We start from the raw sequence: 14,851 nt of genomic DNA on the forward strand, positions 1-14,851 counted from the left end.
TAACCCATGGTAATTTTGGACCACATATCCGAATGCAGTCCCATGCAAATTTAGTGGAAAAAGAGCCATGAGCCTTAGGTAGCCAAATAAGAACGTCTTTCCCCTATTTCACTCTTCCCAATTCAGCAATGATCTGTTCTGATTTTTCCGCCTCTACCAACTGGTCGAACACTTCCACCTTCCATCCATTTTCAATCTTACACTCAGCTAAAGATAAAGCTGATGGTTCTCTAACTTCATGGTGGTCAGTAAGAGGGCCATCCGATAACCACTTATCATGCCAGAAAGATAAATTACCTTCTCTGACATTCCATTTTGAATACTTTTGCACCGCCGATAAATTATGCAATAACATCTTCCAGAATTTGGACCCTTTTAAGGGATCCACAATAGAAATATGTTTTTGACGTACATATTTAGCAAGAAAGAACTTCGACCAAATAGAATTACCTTGTAATAAGTTCCAAACCAGTTTCATATGAAGAGAGGTCTGAACCTCATGCAGCTTCCGTAACCCAACACCCCCTTCTGAAACAGGTCGACAGAGTTCCTCCCAAGCCCTCCATTTCTTTTTCGGCCTCCCATCTCTAACTCCCCAAAAGAAAGTACTGAATATACGCTCCAATTTATCCATCACCCCTTTAGGAGTATGTAAAATTGAGAGGCAATGAATTGGAATGCTTTGCAAGACCTGCTTTAAAAGAATAAGGCGAGCACCATTGGACAGAAGCCTAGTCTTCCACCCCTCTATTCGATCTTGAACTCTATTTATAATACCTTCAAAGTGTGCCACAAGAAGCCTGCCCGAAACTATTGGAATGCCCAAGTAATTGAACGGGACTGCCCCTTCACTAAAACCAGTCGCACGTAAAATCATTCTACGCTGATTTAAGGGCACATATTTTGAGAAAAAAAATAGAAGATTTCCTCTCGTTCACCATTTGTCCCGACCATTCACCATATTTCTTGAGGACCTTGGAAATAGACTTCAGAGATGCCATTCCACCATTTGTAAATATCACTATATCGTCCGCATAAAGTAGATGGGAAATATTAGGTGCTCCCCTCGGATGATAGAATGGTTTAATCTTCCCCAATTCTATTTGTTGTTTTAACAGCCTTGAGAGGATCTCTTCAACTAGAATAAAAAGATATGGGGATAACGGGTCACCCTGTCTTAAACTCGACCCCCCTTAAAAAAACCTTTCGGGATTCCATTCATAACCACAGAATACCAAGGAGTAGTAACACATTGTTTAATAATACCACAAACCGCGTCGGAAAATCCAAAGGAATTCAGCACATGTAAAAGAAATCTCCAATCAATGCTATCATATGCTTTAGCCATATCAATCTTTAGCACAACATTACCCCCTCGAGCTGGTTTATTTAAACCATGGAACATCTCTTGAGTCAAACTAATATTTTCAAAAATATTCCGACCTTGAATAAAAGCTCTTTGTTCCGGCGAAATAATTTTGGATAATATCGAAGATAACCGAATAACCAGAATTTTAGAGCATATCTTATAAAACACCGAGCATAAACTAATTGGTCTAAATTTATCAAAGTTATTGGGATTGGGAATTTTCGAAATTAATACCAAGTATGAAGCTGAATAAAATCTTGGAAGCATTGCACCACTGAAAAATTCTGCCACCGCCTCAACAACCTCCTTATAAATAATATGCCAACATGATCGATAAAACCCAGAACCAAACCCATCAGGTCCGGACTACTATCCACCGGAATAGAGAAAACAACCTCCTTGACTTCCTGTTGAGATGGCACTCTACATAAATTTGCATTATCGGTCTCAGTTACCAGCTTATCAACCAGGCCATCCAAGTTTGGCATATCACCCAATTGTCGAGCCTCCAAAAAATTTTGAAAATATTCCACAGCACCATTATGTATTTGTTCGAGAGAAGTAAGAATATTACCATCAGCAAGATGCATCTCATCCACTTGACTATACTTCCGTCGACTGACTGCTCGGAAGAAAACAGAGGAAGCTTCACCCTTTGGTAGCCAATTTTGTTTAGCATGCTAAGATAATCTCTGTTCCTCTCTGTCCAGCCAGACCTTAAGCTCCAACTGGGAAGCCATAAGATCCATCTCCTCCTCTTGAGAATGAGAACTCTGTAGCTTAGCCTCAATATCCTTAATACGCCCTTCCAGAGTTGCAATGTTCAATTCTGTCCTTCCGAATACCTGTTTGTTCCAGACCTTGAGAGCAGCTTTTAGTGATTTGAGTTTAAAAGCCAATCTGGACATAGCTGACCCCGACCCTTCTCCTAACCAAACCTTGGAAACACACTCAAGAAAGGAATCATGTGTAGTCCACATTTGCTGAAATTTAAAGGATGGAAAACCGTAAGGCACCACCTTCCTGGCCAACGTAATATGCATGGGCGCATGGTCAGACGACGTTCTAGCCAAGTATTTAAGATGGGCGTCGGGATACTCATCACATCCCGAAGAATTAAATAAACCACGATCCAGACGAGCCCAACTGCGAGTAAAGTTAGTGTGCCCATTACACCACGACATCGATGACCCACTAAACTGCATCTCCATTAACCCACATATATCAATAGAATTATTAAAATCTTCAATAGCCACAGAAATTCCGGGCCTCCCCCCGCATCTTTCACTATCATTTCTAATGACATTAAAATCGTCAAAAACAATCCATGGCACATTCTGCATATTAGTTGCTTCTAGATCGCTCCATAAACGTCTACGATCTTGATAATAACATTTAGCATAAACTATAGTCACGAGAATAGGTTTCAAATTTTCCAACATTTTTACAGTAATAAACTGATCTCCCATGGCCTGCACTACCAAATTTGTATCATCTTTCCACATCAACCATAGCTTTCCCCCCACATCCTCATTTGAAACACAACTATCATAATTATACCGATCTCGCGATACCTGGATTTGACTATGAGAAATCATAGGTTCAGCAAGCATTAAGACTTTAGGCTTCAATTTCACAATTAATTTCTTCAATCTATTTCTCGACGTACCCAAGCCTCTCACATTCCAGAATAAGTAGGAACTCATCATAGGGCAAATCTAGAGGGTTTGCTTTTAACCCGTGCAGATCCCCTTAGCTTAACAGCCTTTGTTTTTTTTTTTTTTTCCTTTTTCAATCTCTACTTGTACTTCAGAATCGGATATACAATCCTTTCCTTTGGCCAGGTGTTGTACATGTCCTTCCATTTCTGATTCCGAGCAAACCTGAAATTTCCCTTCTTCTCTTTCCGCAATATTTTCCACAACAACATTATGTTCATTCGTCTCCACAATATTCCCGTAATGATCATCCATAACAATCAACCCAGGTTCCTCCACATTACCATCCACAATCAGACAATCATGATCATCCCCCCCAGTATATTTCTCAGAAATTAATGCATTTTCGTGCAACTCATTCATGGCCTCCATCACATTAGGCATAGCATGCAGATCAGATCCGCCCTCATTTAACGAGTTCTCCTTCTGTGCACCCAGATCCTCATGGGAAGAAACCGGCATTAACTCTTTGGCCCCATCCATATTAGCCACTTCCTGTAGTAAAATATTCAAAATATCAATTGGATTGTTCTCGATTTCTTGGTTGTCTACTTGTGTATGTGTTCCACCATCTTTCAACATCATAGGATCACTTGTTTCTCCTTCTTCAAAAACCACCATTCTTTGCTCCATATCATTCTCCTTCTCCTCTAGGAATTTTTTCTGATCTTTACTCACCCAAGTCGAATCCACCTTCCCTCCATCATCTTTAGGGTTATGATCACTCACCTTTTTATGGGCGTTCTGCTTACAAGTCTTCTCATTGTGTCCTTGCATATTGCACTTCATGCAATATGCAGGTAACGTCTCATATATCACTTGCTACAAAAAACTATGAGGTTGTCGAGGGATACCAATCCAAAACACCATCAAAGGCTCCGTAGAGACATCCATCTCGATACAAACTCGTGCCCCCTCTGTCCGAGTAGCACATTTGGTAGGGTTGTCCCGTTTCAGATATCTCCCAAGAGGCGCCGTAATACAGCGCAGAAAGGATTCATGATAATAGTTCGGGGGAAGACCAGGCAATGAGATCCAGATAGGCACAATAACAGGTTCTTTATCCTCCTGAAATTCTGTATTCCACTTGAAAACATGGTACACCACACCATTAATGTCTGTCGCCTCCCTCGTCAAAGCCTTCACAAAATCCTTCTCAGATGACAACCTGATGAAAACATTACGAGGCCTTAACATCGATGAAACAATAGGTTGGTTTGTGAGACCCCATCTAGCATGAATGAAAGCTCTGATTGAATCTAATGAAGGCCGTTGACGTAGAAATTTAAGGACAATAGAGAACTGAAACGGAGGCGCCGATTTATCAATTTCATCCTTAGTAAATAAAACACACACCTCACCATCCACAGATTTAGGAGCCCGAAAAGGAACCAAAACCTCAGGAAGAGGCTGAGGAGAAACTTGAACCAATTCCGCAAAAGAACGTAACCGAGAAGAAGCCGTTACCGAGATACCCTCGGCAACAACCATGAAATCGCGAACAGCCTAGCGGCGTGAACCCTAGCAGCATTTTTTTAAACTTGGTGAGAGCGAAAACTCAAACAATTTCGGCATTGATAAAGATATGATAACCGCATTAATTTCACCTTAAAGTTTATTGGAGAAACTGAGTACATGAAAAATACAAATTTAAATCTAGGTATAAAACAAATAAATGAAGTGGAAAAAAATAATTAAGAAAAAGGATCGGGATTTTTTTATTTGTTATGAGGTGATATCATGCCCTTATAAGAAAAATAAAACAACTTTAAATAAGCACTGCTTTTTAGTTGCAATTTGTTTCTAGATATAAAGATTCATAAATATTGATCTCAATTATAAGTTTTAGATTTGAGGGAGATCCGAGAATGGACAAAAAAAAAAAATTAAGAAGTACTTTGTTTATACACACAAGAGAATGAAAATGTAAGTCTAACAAGGGCACAAGAAATGTACAAATTAATACATAAACATTCATATTAAGGAAGGAGGAAGGCTACCATTTGACATCGTAATCTACTGCTATCGCTTTGTTATGAAGAAAAAAAAATGAAAACCATATATTATTATTATTATTATTATTATTATTATTATTATTATTCATGTGTCATTTATTGTGAAAAGCACTCTTAGTCGTTAATTTATCTTCTCTGTTATTTGATAGGAAATAGTCAGAATTTGTTGAGGAAATCATTCAATTGGTCAACTCAAGAATAGTAAACCAAACACCTTTAAACGTTGCCAAGTATCCAGTTGGGATAGAGTGTCGTAAGCGAGACATTTATCAGCATTTAAGTATTGAAATGAAGGATATTATACGTATTGTAGGGATATTCGGTATCGGTGGAATTGGTAAGACGACTATTTCAAAAGATATTTATAACCAGATTTACTCTCAATTTGAAGGAAGTTGTTTCTTAAAAAACATTAGAGAAACTTCAAAACAAGTAGGAGGTCTGATTAAGCTGCAAGAAATACTTCATTTCCAGATCTTAGGGAAAAAACTGGATATTTATGATGTTGATAGAGGAATGAATGTGATTAAGCACAGACTATACTCTAAAAGGGTTCTACTAATTCTTGATGATGTGGATGAGTTGGTCCAAATTGAAAAATTAGTTGGAGATCGTGATTGGTTTGGTTTGGGAAGTAGAATTATCGTGACAACAAGAGATCAACAATTACTAAAAATCTTTGAAGTTGATTTAGAATATGAGTTGAAGCTCTTGGATGACAATGAAGCTCTTCGGCTTTTTAGCTTGCATGCTTTCAAGAAAGAAGTGTGAAACTCTTTAAGCAAGTAATAAAATATGCTCAGGGCCTTCCATTGGCTTTAACAGTGCTAGGATCAGATCTAAAAGGTAAAAGTAGACCTCAATGGAAAAGTATAAAAGCATAAAAGTATAAAAGCGTTTTTTAATCGCTGCCAAAGGATTTCGTGGCTTTTTAAAACTATTGACAGCGATTGAAAAATGGATAAACCTAAAAATCGAATTTTAATAACCTAGTAACCCAGTATTCTTACTCGGTTACCAATTCTCATTTATTGTTCCTCCATTCATCCAAATGTACCTGATTGACATGATCAATTAATTATCCATACATCAACAAAAATATCTAAAACCATTCTATCCAATTCAATAATTTCTAAATGCGTCAATTCAACCAAGCTCATATATATTTTTACACTGGGTGGTGCATTATACTGATCATATCAAGTACAAGCTGAGCTACTAATTATATAATAGATAAATATCACTATTATAAGTTATTTGAAGACTCAACTATCACTAAAATAAACAGCTACCAAGTTCCACATCTCTATTTAAGTGGGACTTTTCATCAACAGTTGCACTCACAGTTCTACATATCACTTTTATCAAGAAAGGTGGCGAACTTGAAGATAGCAAACTGACGTTGTTGCTGCTCAGCCCAAGCAACAACTAGCCATATCACCTCGCCAAATCAATTACTCTTCTAATCTTTTGCATGAAGTAAGAACATCTGTATTGTTCGATGCCTAATATAAGAGTGAAAATGAAACAACCATTACTAAAGCATGTGAGTTATTTTACAATGACATGAAATATAAATGTTTTTTTTTTTTTTTAAATGAACGACAAAGTAACAATGAATCATGGAGACACACAAGATGCATTCCCTAGCTAACGCTTACGTGGCTCTTGTCGCCCCATCATACCGAAAATACACAATAGAAAATGCCTGCAATATGAACATCATGAAACTGGTTAGGCGTTTGTTATCCCTACTTTGTTTTATTATAATAAGCCATAGGAGTATAACCTTCATAAAGATTGGAGAAAAGAATTGTGAGAGAAATGGCTGTTTCAACTTTTTCAAATCATAGATGCAATGTAAGGAACGATGAAAAAATGCTTATAAATTATCCAAACATGACTCATGATATATCTGCTCACTTGTAAGTTCAAGAGGCATCAAATGCATAATCCTCTAGTCAAAACAGAGTGCCAAAATTAAAGATGTCTGAAGTCTAAACACGCATGTAAAGAGTATAGTAGCTATCTTCTGAACATTTCCAATAGATGGTTTCCATTTTTTAGTGAAATAACAGATGGCAATAGCAGCAGTCACTAAAATGAAAACATGGATGAAGCAAGAGTGGGGAAATCAGTTTAGGTCATTGAAATATTTAAGATTGTAATAAGCCATATCTTATTATTCTTCTCGTGGTCTCTGTGTCAGCCTTCCAATCAGCACCCTAACCATAATGGTACGGTCAAAAGAGGCATTGAGTTAAATATTACAGATTAATTGACAGAAGAAAACCCACCAATTTTGCTCCGACCTCGGCCAACTCTTCAGCCTCCCTGTTTCCAATTGGAAAAAAAATACATTCAAATAAGTGAGTGTGAACCAGGATTCGAATCCAATACAAAATATATTTGAGATGAGAACTCATTTTCATTTTCATGATAAAAGCAGCAGACTTTGAAAGAATGAAAGAAATCAATCATTACCCTTCCTCGGTAAATCCATCCCATAAAGACCACAGCCCAAACCCAAAGAACAACAATGTTGTGATGTGATGAGTCCATTTACGAGAGATCTGCACATTTTACGATCAGAAAGCTTTTGTGGAATGGAACACAAAAGACAACATAGGGTCCAAGATCTGTTTCAGATTACTTTAGAATATACATGCACTTGATTAGAAGCTGCAAAGCATGTGATTAAATAGGTCCTCATCAATATATTCAACAAGACCAACAAAGATTTAAACACAAACGTTAGCATGTGAGGGCACAGATACCGGAAAGAAAAGAACAATGATACCGGAAATGAAAGAACGGTAGGAATAGAATGTGACGAACTCCTTAAATACAATGATACATGCAATTGCTAACAATTAACATAAAGATAAAGCTTTGAGATGTACAAACTTGGACAAAGGAAACAGAGAGATCCAAAGAAACAAACATTTTCTGAGTGCCCATTGTCAGCTCTATGAACAGTTTCAATGGTTAACTGAAACTTCGAAAAGTGTGGGCACTACAAAACCAAAAAACCAAAGAATATATCACTGTTGTGAACTGTAGTATTTCCAGAAATATTAATGAAATTGAAGTTTTATTGGAATTAAGAGAAATTTTTTACCTTGAGTACTGGGTAATGTGGCATCCATTTGCAGATAAAAAAAAAAAAAAAAAAAAAAAAAAAAAAAAAAAGCAAAAGGATGTTAATAAAAGTAAGTAAAGAAACATCTAATGAGTAATGTCTAGAGACATGACAAACCTGATTTGCATCTTGGGTATGCATTCCAACGGCTTCGACGAGAGCATGAGCTGGTGCAGCTTTCGTAAGCCAAGAAGGAACTTTGCTGCAGAAAGATGTTGAGATTAAGAGTATAATATTTGTAAGTCTGTAAGTTATGACATTCTATTCAAAGAAACCAGAGAACTCCTATCAATAATAAAGGAAGCAGAAGTAAAGTGGATACCTGAATGCCAAGTATGGTTTAGGAATCAGAATTTGAGTTCAGTATGCAAAAAATTAACAATTTTCTAGGCATGATCGGTTCAACAGAAATAATAGAACAAAACCATTTGCATATTCAATACACAACCTATGAGATAACAACTTATTTTCTACTACATTATATAACATTTTTCATCACTCAAAATTTACCTTTGCAGATGATAAACTAGTGAATTGACCCGTTCCATACACATTATCTTCAAAGGGTCTGCTCTCTAATACTTCAATCCCTTCAGTACTAGTCGTGTTCTTTTGCTGCATCTTCGTGACCATGTACAGCTATCCCGTACTGCAATATGAAGTCAAACGAATTTGTTTTCGAAAAGGTTAAAACTTTAAACAGAAAGAAATCACAATGCTGTCAGAGATGAGATGGCTATCACACTGCAGAATTGTTTGTCTGTTTATCAGCAACACCATTTCGGCCAGCTTGTTGATTATGCTAGTATTATCGCATAATCACCAATCACAACCTTGAGCATGAAGAGGTGTTGATGATGCTCGCCAAGGTTTCAGCCAATTTTACACACCTATTTCCTTTAGTAATTTTTACAAGGTTTAGAAAGATAAACCTAATGCGATAAAATACATTTACCCTATGAGCAGTGGGCTACTGTTTTGAATGATCCTTATTAATCGTGAACAAGACATGTCCAATAGGAAGAAACTCTATGGAAACTCGCAAACTCAAGAAAAATCAATATCAGCCATTTCTAGCCGAACTGGCAAAATATATTGGATGCACAACAACAGAGAAAAGGAAGACCGGAAAGTTTTTCATCTTTAGGCCATTACCATATGCCTGATATTCTTTTATTTTTTATTTTTTTTGAAGTGCCATATGTCTGATATTCTTTCATTATCTTCCAAAATATACAATTTCCAAGCAAACATAACATATGCGAAACTAACTAATTATCTAATATTGTTTGACATTCAGCATATGACACAAAACAATTAATATTACAAGTATAAAAAAAACACTTATCAGAGATCGGAACTGCTTCTTCAAGCATAAAGAAATCAATATACAAGGACTAGTTATTTTTAGAAGGAAAGTGTGACTCTTACAACATTTGGAGCAGCCCAGCCAACAAGAGCAGAAAGAACAGTCATTTTCAACAAAACAAGTATGTTTCTAGCTCATTGGGGCTTTAAAAAGCTTATCAAAGATCAGAAGTAAAACCATAAAAACTAAAGTGAGACATGCAAAATACCCACTTACAATCAAAGATGAGAGGCAACTGAACAAGACTTTGAAAATTGGGTGACGCATCTGCAAGGATCTTAAAACAACCATCACAACGTCAGGAAATGAGAAGAACTTAGAAACATCATCCGTGTCAAAGAATCATTGAGGTGTAAATTGTGGTTTTCACACGGCTACCTAATCAATTGAAATTCAAGAATATTCAACTGTGATATTGTGATAAGTATAAACAATGCCCAAATTCCAATCACAGCTACTGCCTTTTTCAGGCCTTTGCAGTTCATCTACTAACCACTCTTTTTGCAAAATTTACCACAGTATTTCCCTAATCAAGCAGGGGATAACACATGGATTTTAAAAATTGAGATAAATAGAAAATAAGCCCAACTTGTAATGCCAGTATCTAATCATTCATTGATATTAAAACAAATCATAAACAACACACTCTAACTTCTTAATCTGCTGGGGAAAAAAAGAAGGAAAAAAAAAAAAACAATAAACCTCTCTAAAATAGTTTGTTGAACTCTGTGAATATCATTAAATTCAGTATGGGAAAACCGGTGGGAAAAATAAACATATAAATTAATACTTCCCATAAGACACATCATTTTGAATGAAGTTAATTGATCTTGTAATGCCTTGTTGTGGCACCTTAAATTGCTAAGGTTTTCCACAATAGTCAATTTCTCCATTTCAACTCTTTTGAGTGACTCGGTATGTGTTTCATTATCTTTTTGAAGCTTGCTGATGTGCTGTTGTAAACTCACATTGTACTCTTGTGCTCGCTTATACATATCCTCAAAGGAGGCTGCCTGCAGATCCAACAAATTCTAATGGAGAAAGCATCATAAGTGATGTAATTGGATAGTTCAACCAAACTTTAACCCCTTAGCAACCATTGAGTCTAAGGGGTTCATTATTCAGCAAATTCTTTTTTTTTTTTTTTTTTTTGTCACCGGGTGTCCAATAACAAAGCTATTTAGTAATCCCAGGGGTGCACAGAAATGACAGCAAGGAGTTTACCTTCTGTTCAGCAACTGATTTCTCCTGCCGAGTTTTTTCAAGGTCTGATGAAAGAAGAGCTTGCAACTTCTCACCCTCAACCCTTGCTTCTTTTCCTTTTCTATGGCATTCAATCGCATCCTAGTCATAAGACCACAAGAAATGAGAGCTAGAAACATAAAGGTATCAGCCGTTCACACAAAATCCAATTACAAAAATGCTTACCAACTTATCTGATTCTTCCTTTGCAACTCTCTCCTTCAAAGAAGATTCAGTTTTTTTCAAGTCTGAAATGGAAGATTGAACTCCTCCGCCTTGCTTTTCATCTCAACCGCTAAGAAAATAGAAATGAGTCTCATTAAAAAACAATTTCCTTTTAACAACTCTAATGTCACAGATATTTTATTGCACAAGAAACAACACGTCCATCAAATGAAGGGGATTTTTATCGTTTTAAATGAAATTATTTCTTTCTGACTGAAATGGTTATGTTTAATTGAAAAAAATTATCACCATTCTCTCCAAGTCCATCACTGTACACAGAAGGTTCATTATAACCAAAATAGTTCTAACCAAACTAAGTAACTTTATTCAGATTTTCATGCAACTAATGCTGCTTATCAGTTGTTCAATTCTAATGCTTCACAAAATCTAGACAGGATAGTACCACAAAATATGAATCATGCAGTGAGTATTAAATGCTTTAGAAGTCATATAAATATGTTCAAGTGTGGATGCACACACAGGGACAAGCACAACCTTCTAATGAAAAAAAACTTTTGGTTTTTCCCCATTTACCCTGGATAAACATAATACATTACCAGTATCCATGCACCTTTTTTCAACAGATTCCATCACACTTTGAAGTTTTTCCAAACTGAAGAACATGGTTTTCTTCAGTTTGTTGGAACCATTTGATGCAAAGTTTGAGCCTCTTAATATGCTCAGTCATTTGTTCCAATTTCCCCTGCCAAGCATAGCAACAAAACAAAACCATATCGAAGCTCAGAGAAGAAACCCACAAACTTTGCGTCTAAAACAAGTTTTAAATTCATGGACAGAAATCATACCTTAAAATCAAACTGGCAAATCCTTAAACTTTACATTCAGCAATGCCTCAACTTCTTCCTTTGTAAACTCTACAGTTCCACACTAGAGACACTACGTAAACACATTAGCTAGTTGGGGAAAGAACCGAGATATATAAACTAAGGATGAAATGACCAGTTCTAATGGTAACGACTATATTTTTCACAACTTTTTCTTAAAAGGTCTTCTTGGGCTTCACATATTTGATCCATAAAAGAACTCATTCATTCAAATATGGCAGTAAAGTATTGAGGACAAGACCTTGGGTGTCTATGCAATGAGGCATTGTAGGCAACTCAAGCAGCCATCATAGAACTCCATCAAAATGGAAAAAACAAACTTCATGTGTGATTGGAGAAAACAAGATGCTCCTCTTTAATTTCTCATTTACTTTGACCAAGTTTTGCTTACCTTAATATATATTGTTGGCAAAATGAATGTTCATTGCATTGTTGAGAGAGAGAGAGAGAGAGAGAGAGAGAGAGAGAGAGAGAGAGAGAGAGAGAGATAGACCTTCTCCAAGCTGTGAATGTTGAGCTAGTTGCAAAGCTCCTTCAAGCTGCTTCTCAAGGTTTTGCAGTTCTTGACAACGCTCAATGGTCCAATGTCTTCTTCAAGCAAATGCCTTTCAAAGCAAGTACATAACGTGTTATATCAATGTTAGCAAGCATAAGGTATGGCACTACTAATTAGTACTTTAAGTTGGGTGAGAAAATATTTTCCAGCTATAAGGAACTTACACTGAGTTTGAACTGTACTCCTTACTTTCGCGACAATCTTAATTGCCTCCTACTTGTGACTCGCCGGGACATGGACACTAGATAACGTTAAAATTGTAATACGGGAATGGTTCAGGTATGGAGTCTAAAGATATGCTCAAAAAATTTTAAAAAAGAGGCCACCCAAAACAGATTCATCTCCCCGGTGTTGATATAGATATATTTATATAGATATAGTAATATATATATATATATATTGCCCAGTTGTCATATTGACTAACAAAAAACCACCCAATCCAGTACAAAAAACATAGGACCCCCCCTTATGGGTCGGGGGAATCGTTACATTGAGTCTGTCGATATGACTCAGTGAATGACGGATGATCCTTAAAGAAAGCCTGAAGCATTCTGTCAGTCTGAATCTAATGCTCCCTAAGAGCCCGCATCTCTGATCTCATTTCATCCAGCTGACTCTTATACTCTTCAGCATCTTTCTTATGTTGTTCAACATCTTTTTTGTGTCCTTCAATCTCAGACAGGTAGCATTGCATCTTAAGCTGGTCACATTGTCTACTTGACTCGAGGATGACCATCTCCCCGAGTCCTCGAGCATATCCAAGTCGATGGCCAAGGACCTCCCTAAAGACAGTCGTTGTTGCCTCATCATTACGTTGCTCTGGTTCTAGGCCATCCAACCTACCTTGCATCTCCTTCTGCACAATGACAAAACAACGATTATTAACAATCTAGGCATGTGCTATGTATGCATTTATTATTATCAGAAAGAAACATAAATCACAAGGACTGTAAGTGTACTACTCACGTAATTATCTTCATCTTCTGTAGCATCTGTCACAAACTTATTCTTCTTCTTCGACCAGCGCGTCTCCTTATAGAAGTCAACCAAATTTCCATTCTTAGCGCTCTACATGTGTGAGCAATAAGTATAAGAATATTTTTTTCCCGGTTGAAAAAGTTTATTGTGGTTGACATGTGCATTTTAAGCTCAAGATCATTGAAATTAACCACTACCCAACAGTGTGGTAATAATATCACAAAAACATATGGAAAATGAATTCACGTGTAGAGGACAATATTTATTGTGGCTTATGAGTTCAAAATTTGGACAAGTCTATTGAAATGAAAAGAAATTGGGAGGCATTCTCATACATTTTGCTCAAGTATTTGGACGAATGATTTACGTCCTAATGTGTGATTAATTGCCTGCTTCTTTCGGTTCTCCCGATTTTGAGATGAAATTTTCTGCCATGCACACCCAATGTTAGCTATGTTGAACAACCGGATTTGCCTCGACTATATTTAGACATATTAAATGGAAGGATTTATTAATTAATTTGAGAAAGAGCACATATATCTTAAAGGCATCGCTGCCCTACCTGCCACACAACTTGACCCATATAAAGGGGTCCACCAAGCTTGTCCCATTAGCTAACGCTTCTTCATGACTTCCAAGGATTGATAAATCTTGTGCAAGTCGTGATGAAAGGAGTTGGAGCACTTATGAAGTGCCTTTGTCACTGTCAATCGGTGGTTTTCGTGTTCCCAGTCGAACACGAAGTCAGACTACAATTCAGAGTGAACTAGTATTAATGTGACGGTTATACTACATAAACCACTTCCAACTCATCAATCGAAATTAACTAACCCAATAACTTACCCGAACATGATCAATGAGCTCCTCTTTCATGGCTTGTGGGACATCAGTCCATCGCGCATAACTCACGTCACAATATTGTTTAACAATCCATGATACTCGTGTCGTGAACATAGAAGCGTGTTCACAACACGGGGCAGTCTCACCATTGTTTATATTTAAAAGCACTTTCTAGTACTTCCTCACCTTCTCAAACTCAATGCATCGAGCGGGCCCACGAGTTCATTTTCTCTGTTGCTACGTTACTACGAGCTTTGTGGGGGCGTTCGCAACTATATTTCAAAATTCACTAGATTAGTGTATGTAATTATAAAGTATCTTTACACTTACAAACACATATAAATAGGTCAACGCATTCAATATATATTGGAAAAACACACACTTGTTTGTGGTATATTGGAGTATTCCAATCTTGCGTCTTCTCTAGGAGGTGATTGTTCCTGCATTGGTGAGGGTTCTCGAATAGGCGCTGGTGTGGGAATTGGATTGGTGGATGGTGGGGGACTTGGGGGCTGTGTGGAGTCATTCGAGGAGGATTGATTACACTTCTCA

The 14,851-nt window shown here is 37.0% G+C and overlaps 1 protein-coding gene and 2 long non-coding RNA genes across 3 annotated transcripts; 1 reads left to right on the plus strand and 2 right to left on the minus strand.

Annotated features, from left to right (window-relative positions):
• The first annotated feature begins 5,390 nt into the window (after positions 1–5,390).
• LOC122296806 (disease resistance protein Roq1-like) lies at positions 5,391–5,873 on the plus strand. Its single transcript, XM_043106603.1, has one exon. It carries the CDS (start codon positions 5,391–5,393, stop codon positions 5,871–5,873), a length of 483 nt encoding a protein of 160 aa, XP_042962537.1.
• Positions 5,874–6,787: 914 nt separating this feature from the next.
• On the minus strand, positions 6,788–7,734 carry LOC122295427. The gene is made up of 3 exons (XR_006238065.1): positions 7,587–7,734; positions 7,400–7,436; positions 6,788–6,810 (listed from the first exon to the last, which is right to left on the minus strand). It is a non-coding gene; the product is annotated as an uncharacterized LOC122295427 (long non-coding RNA).
• Positions 7,735–8,034: 300 nt separating this feature from the next.
• On the minus strand, positions 8,035–8,477 carry LOC122295429. Its single transcript, XR_006238066.1, has 3 exons — positions 8,362–8,477; positions 8,224–8,231; positions 8,035–8,118 (listed from the first exon to the last, which is right to left on the minus strand). It is a non-coding gene; the product is annotated as an uncharacterized LOC122295429 (long non-coding RNA).
• Positions 8,478–14,851: the final 6,374 nt, after the last annotated feature.

The sequence above is a fragment of the Carya illinoinensis genome, chromosome 15 (assembly GCF_018687715.1).
Source record: "Carya illinoinensis cultivar Pawnee chromosome 15, C.illinoinensisPawnee_v1, whole genome shotgun sequence".
In the NCBI taxonomy this organism is placed as follows: domain Eukaryota; kingdom Viridiplantae; phylum Streptophyta; class Magnoliopsida; order Fagales; family Juglandaceae; genus Carya; species Carya illinoinensis.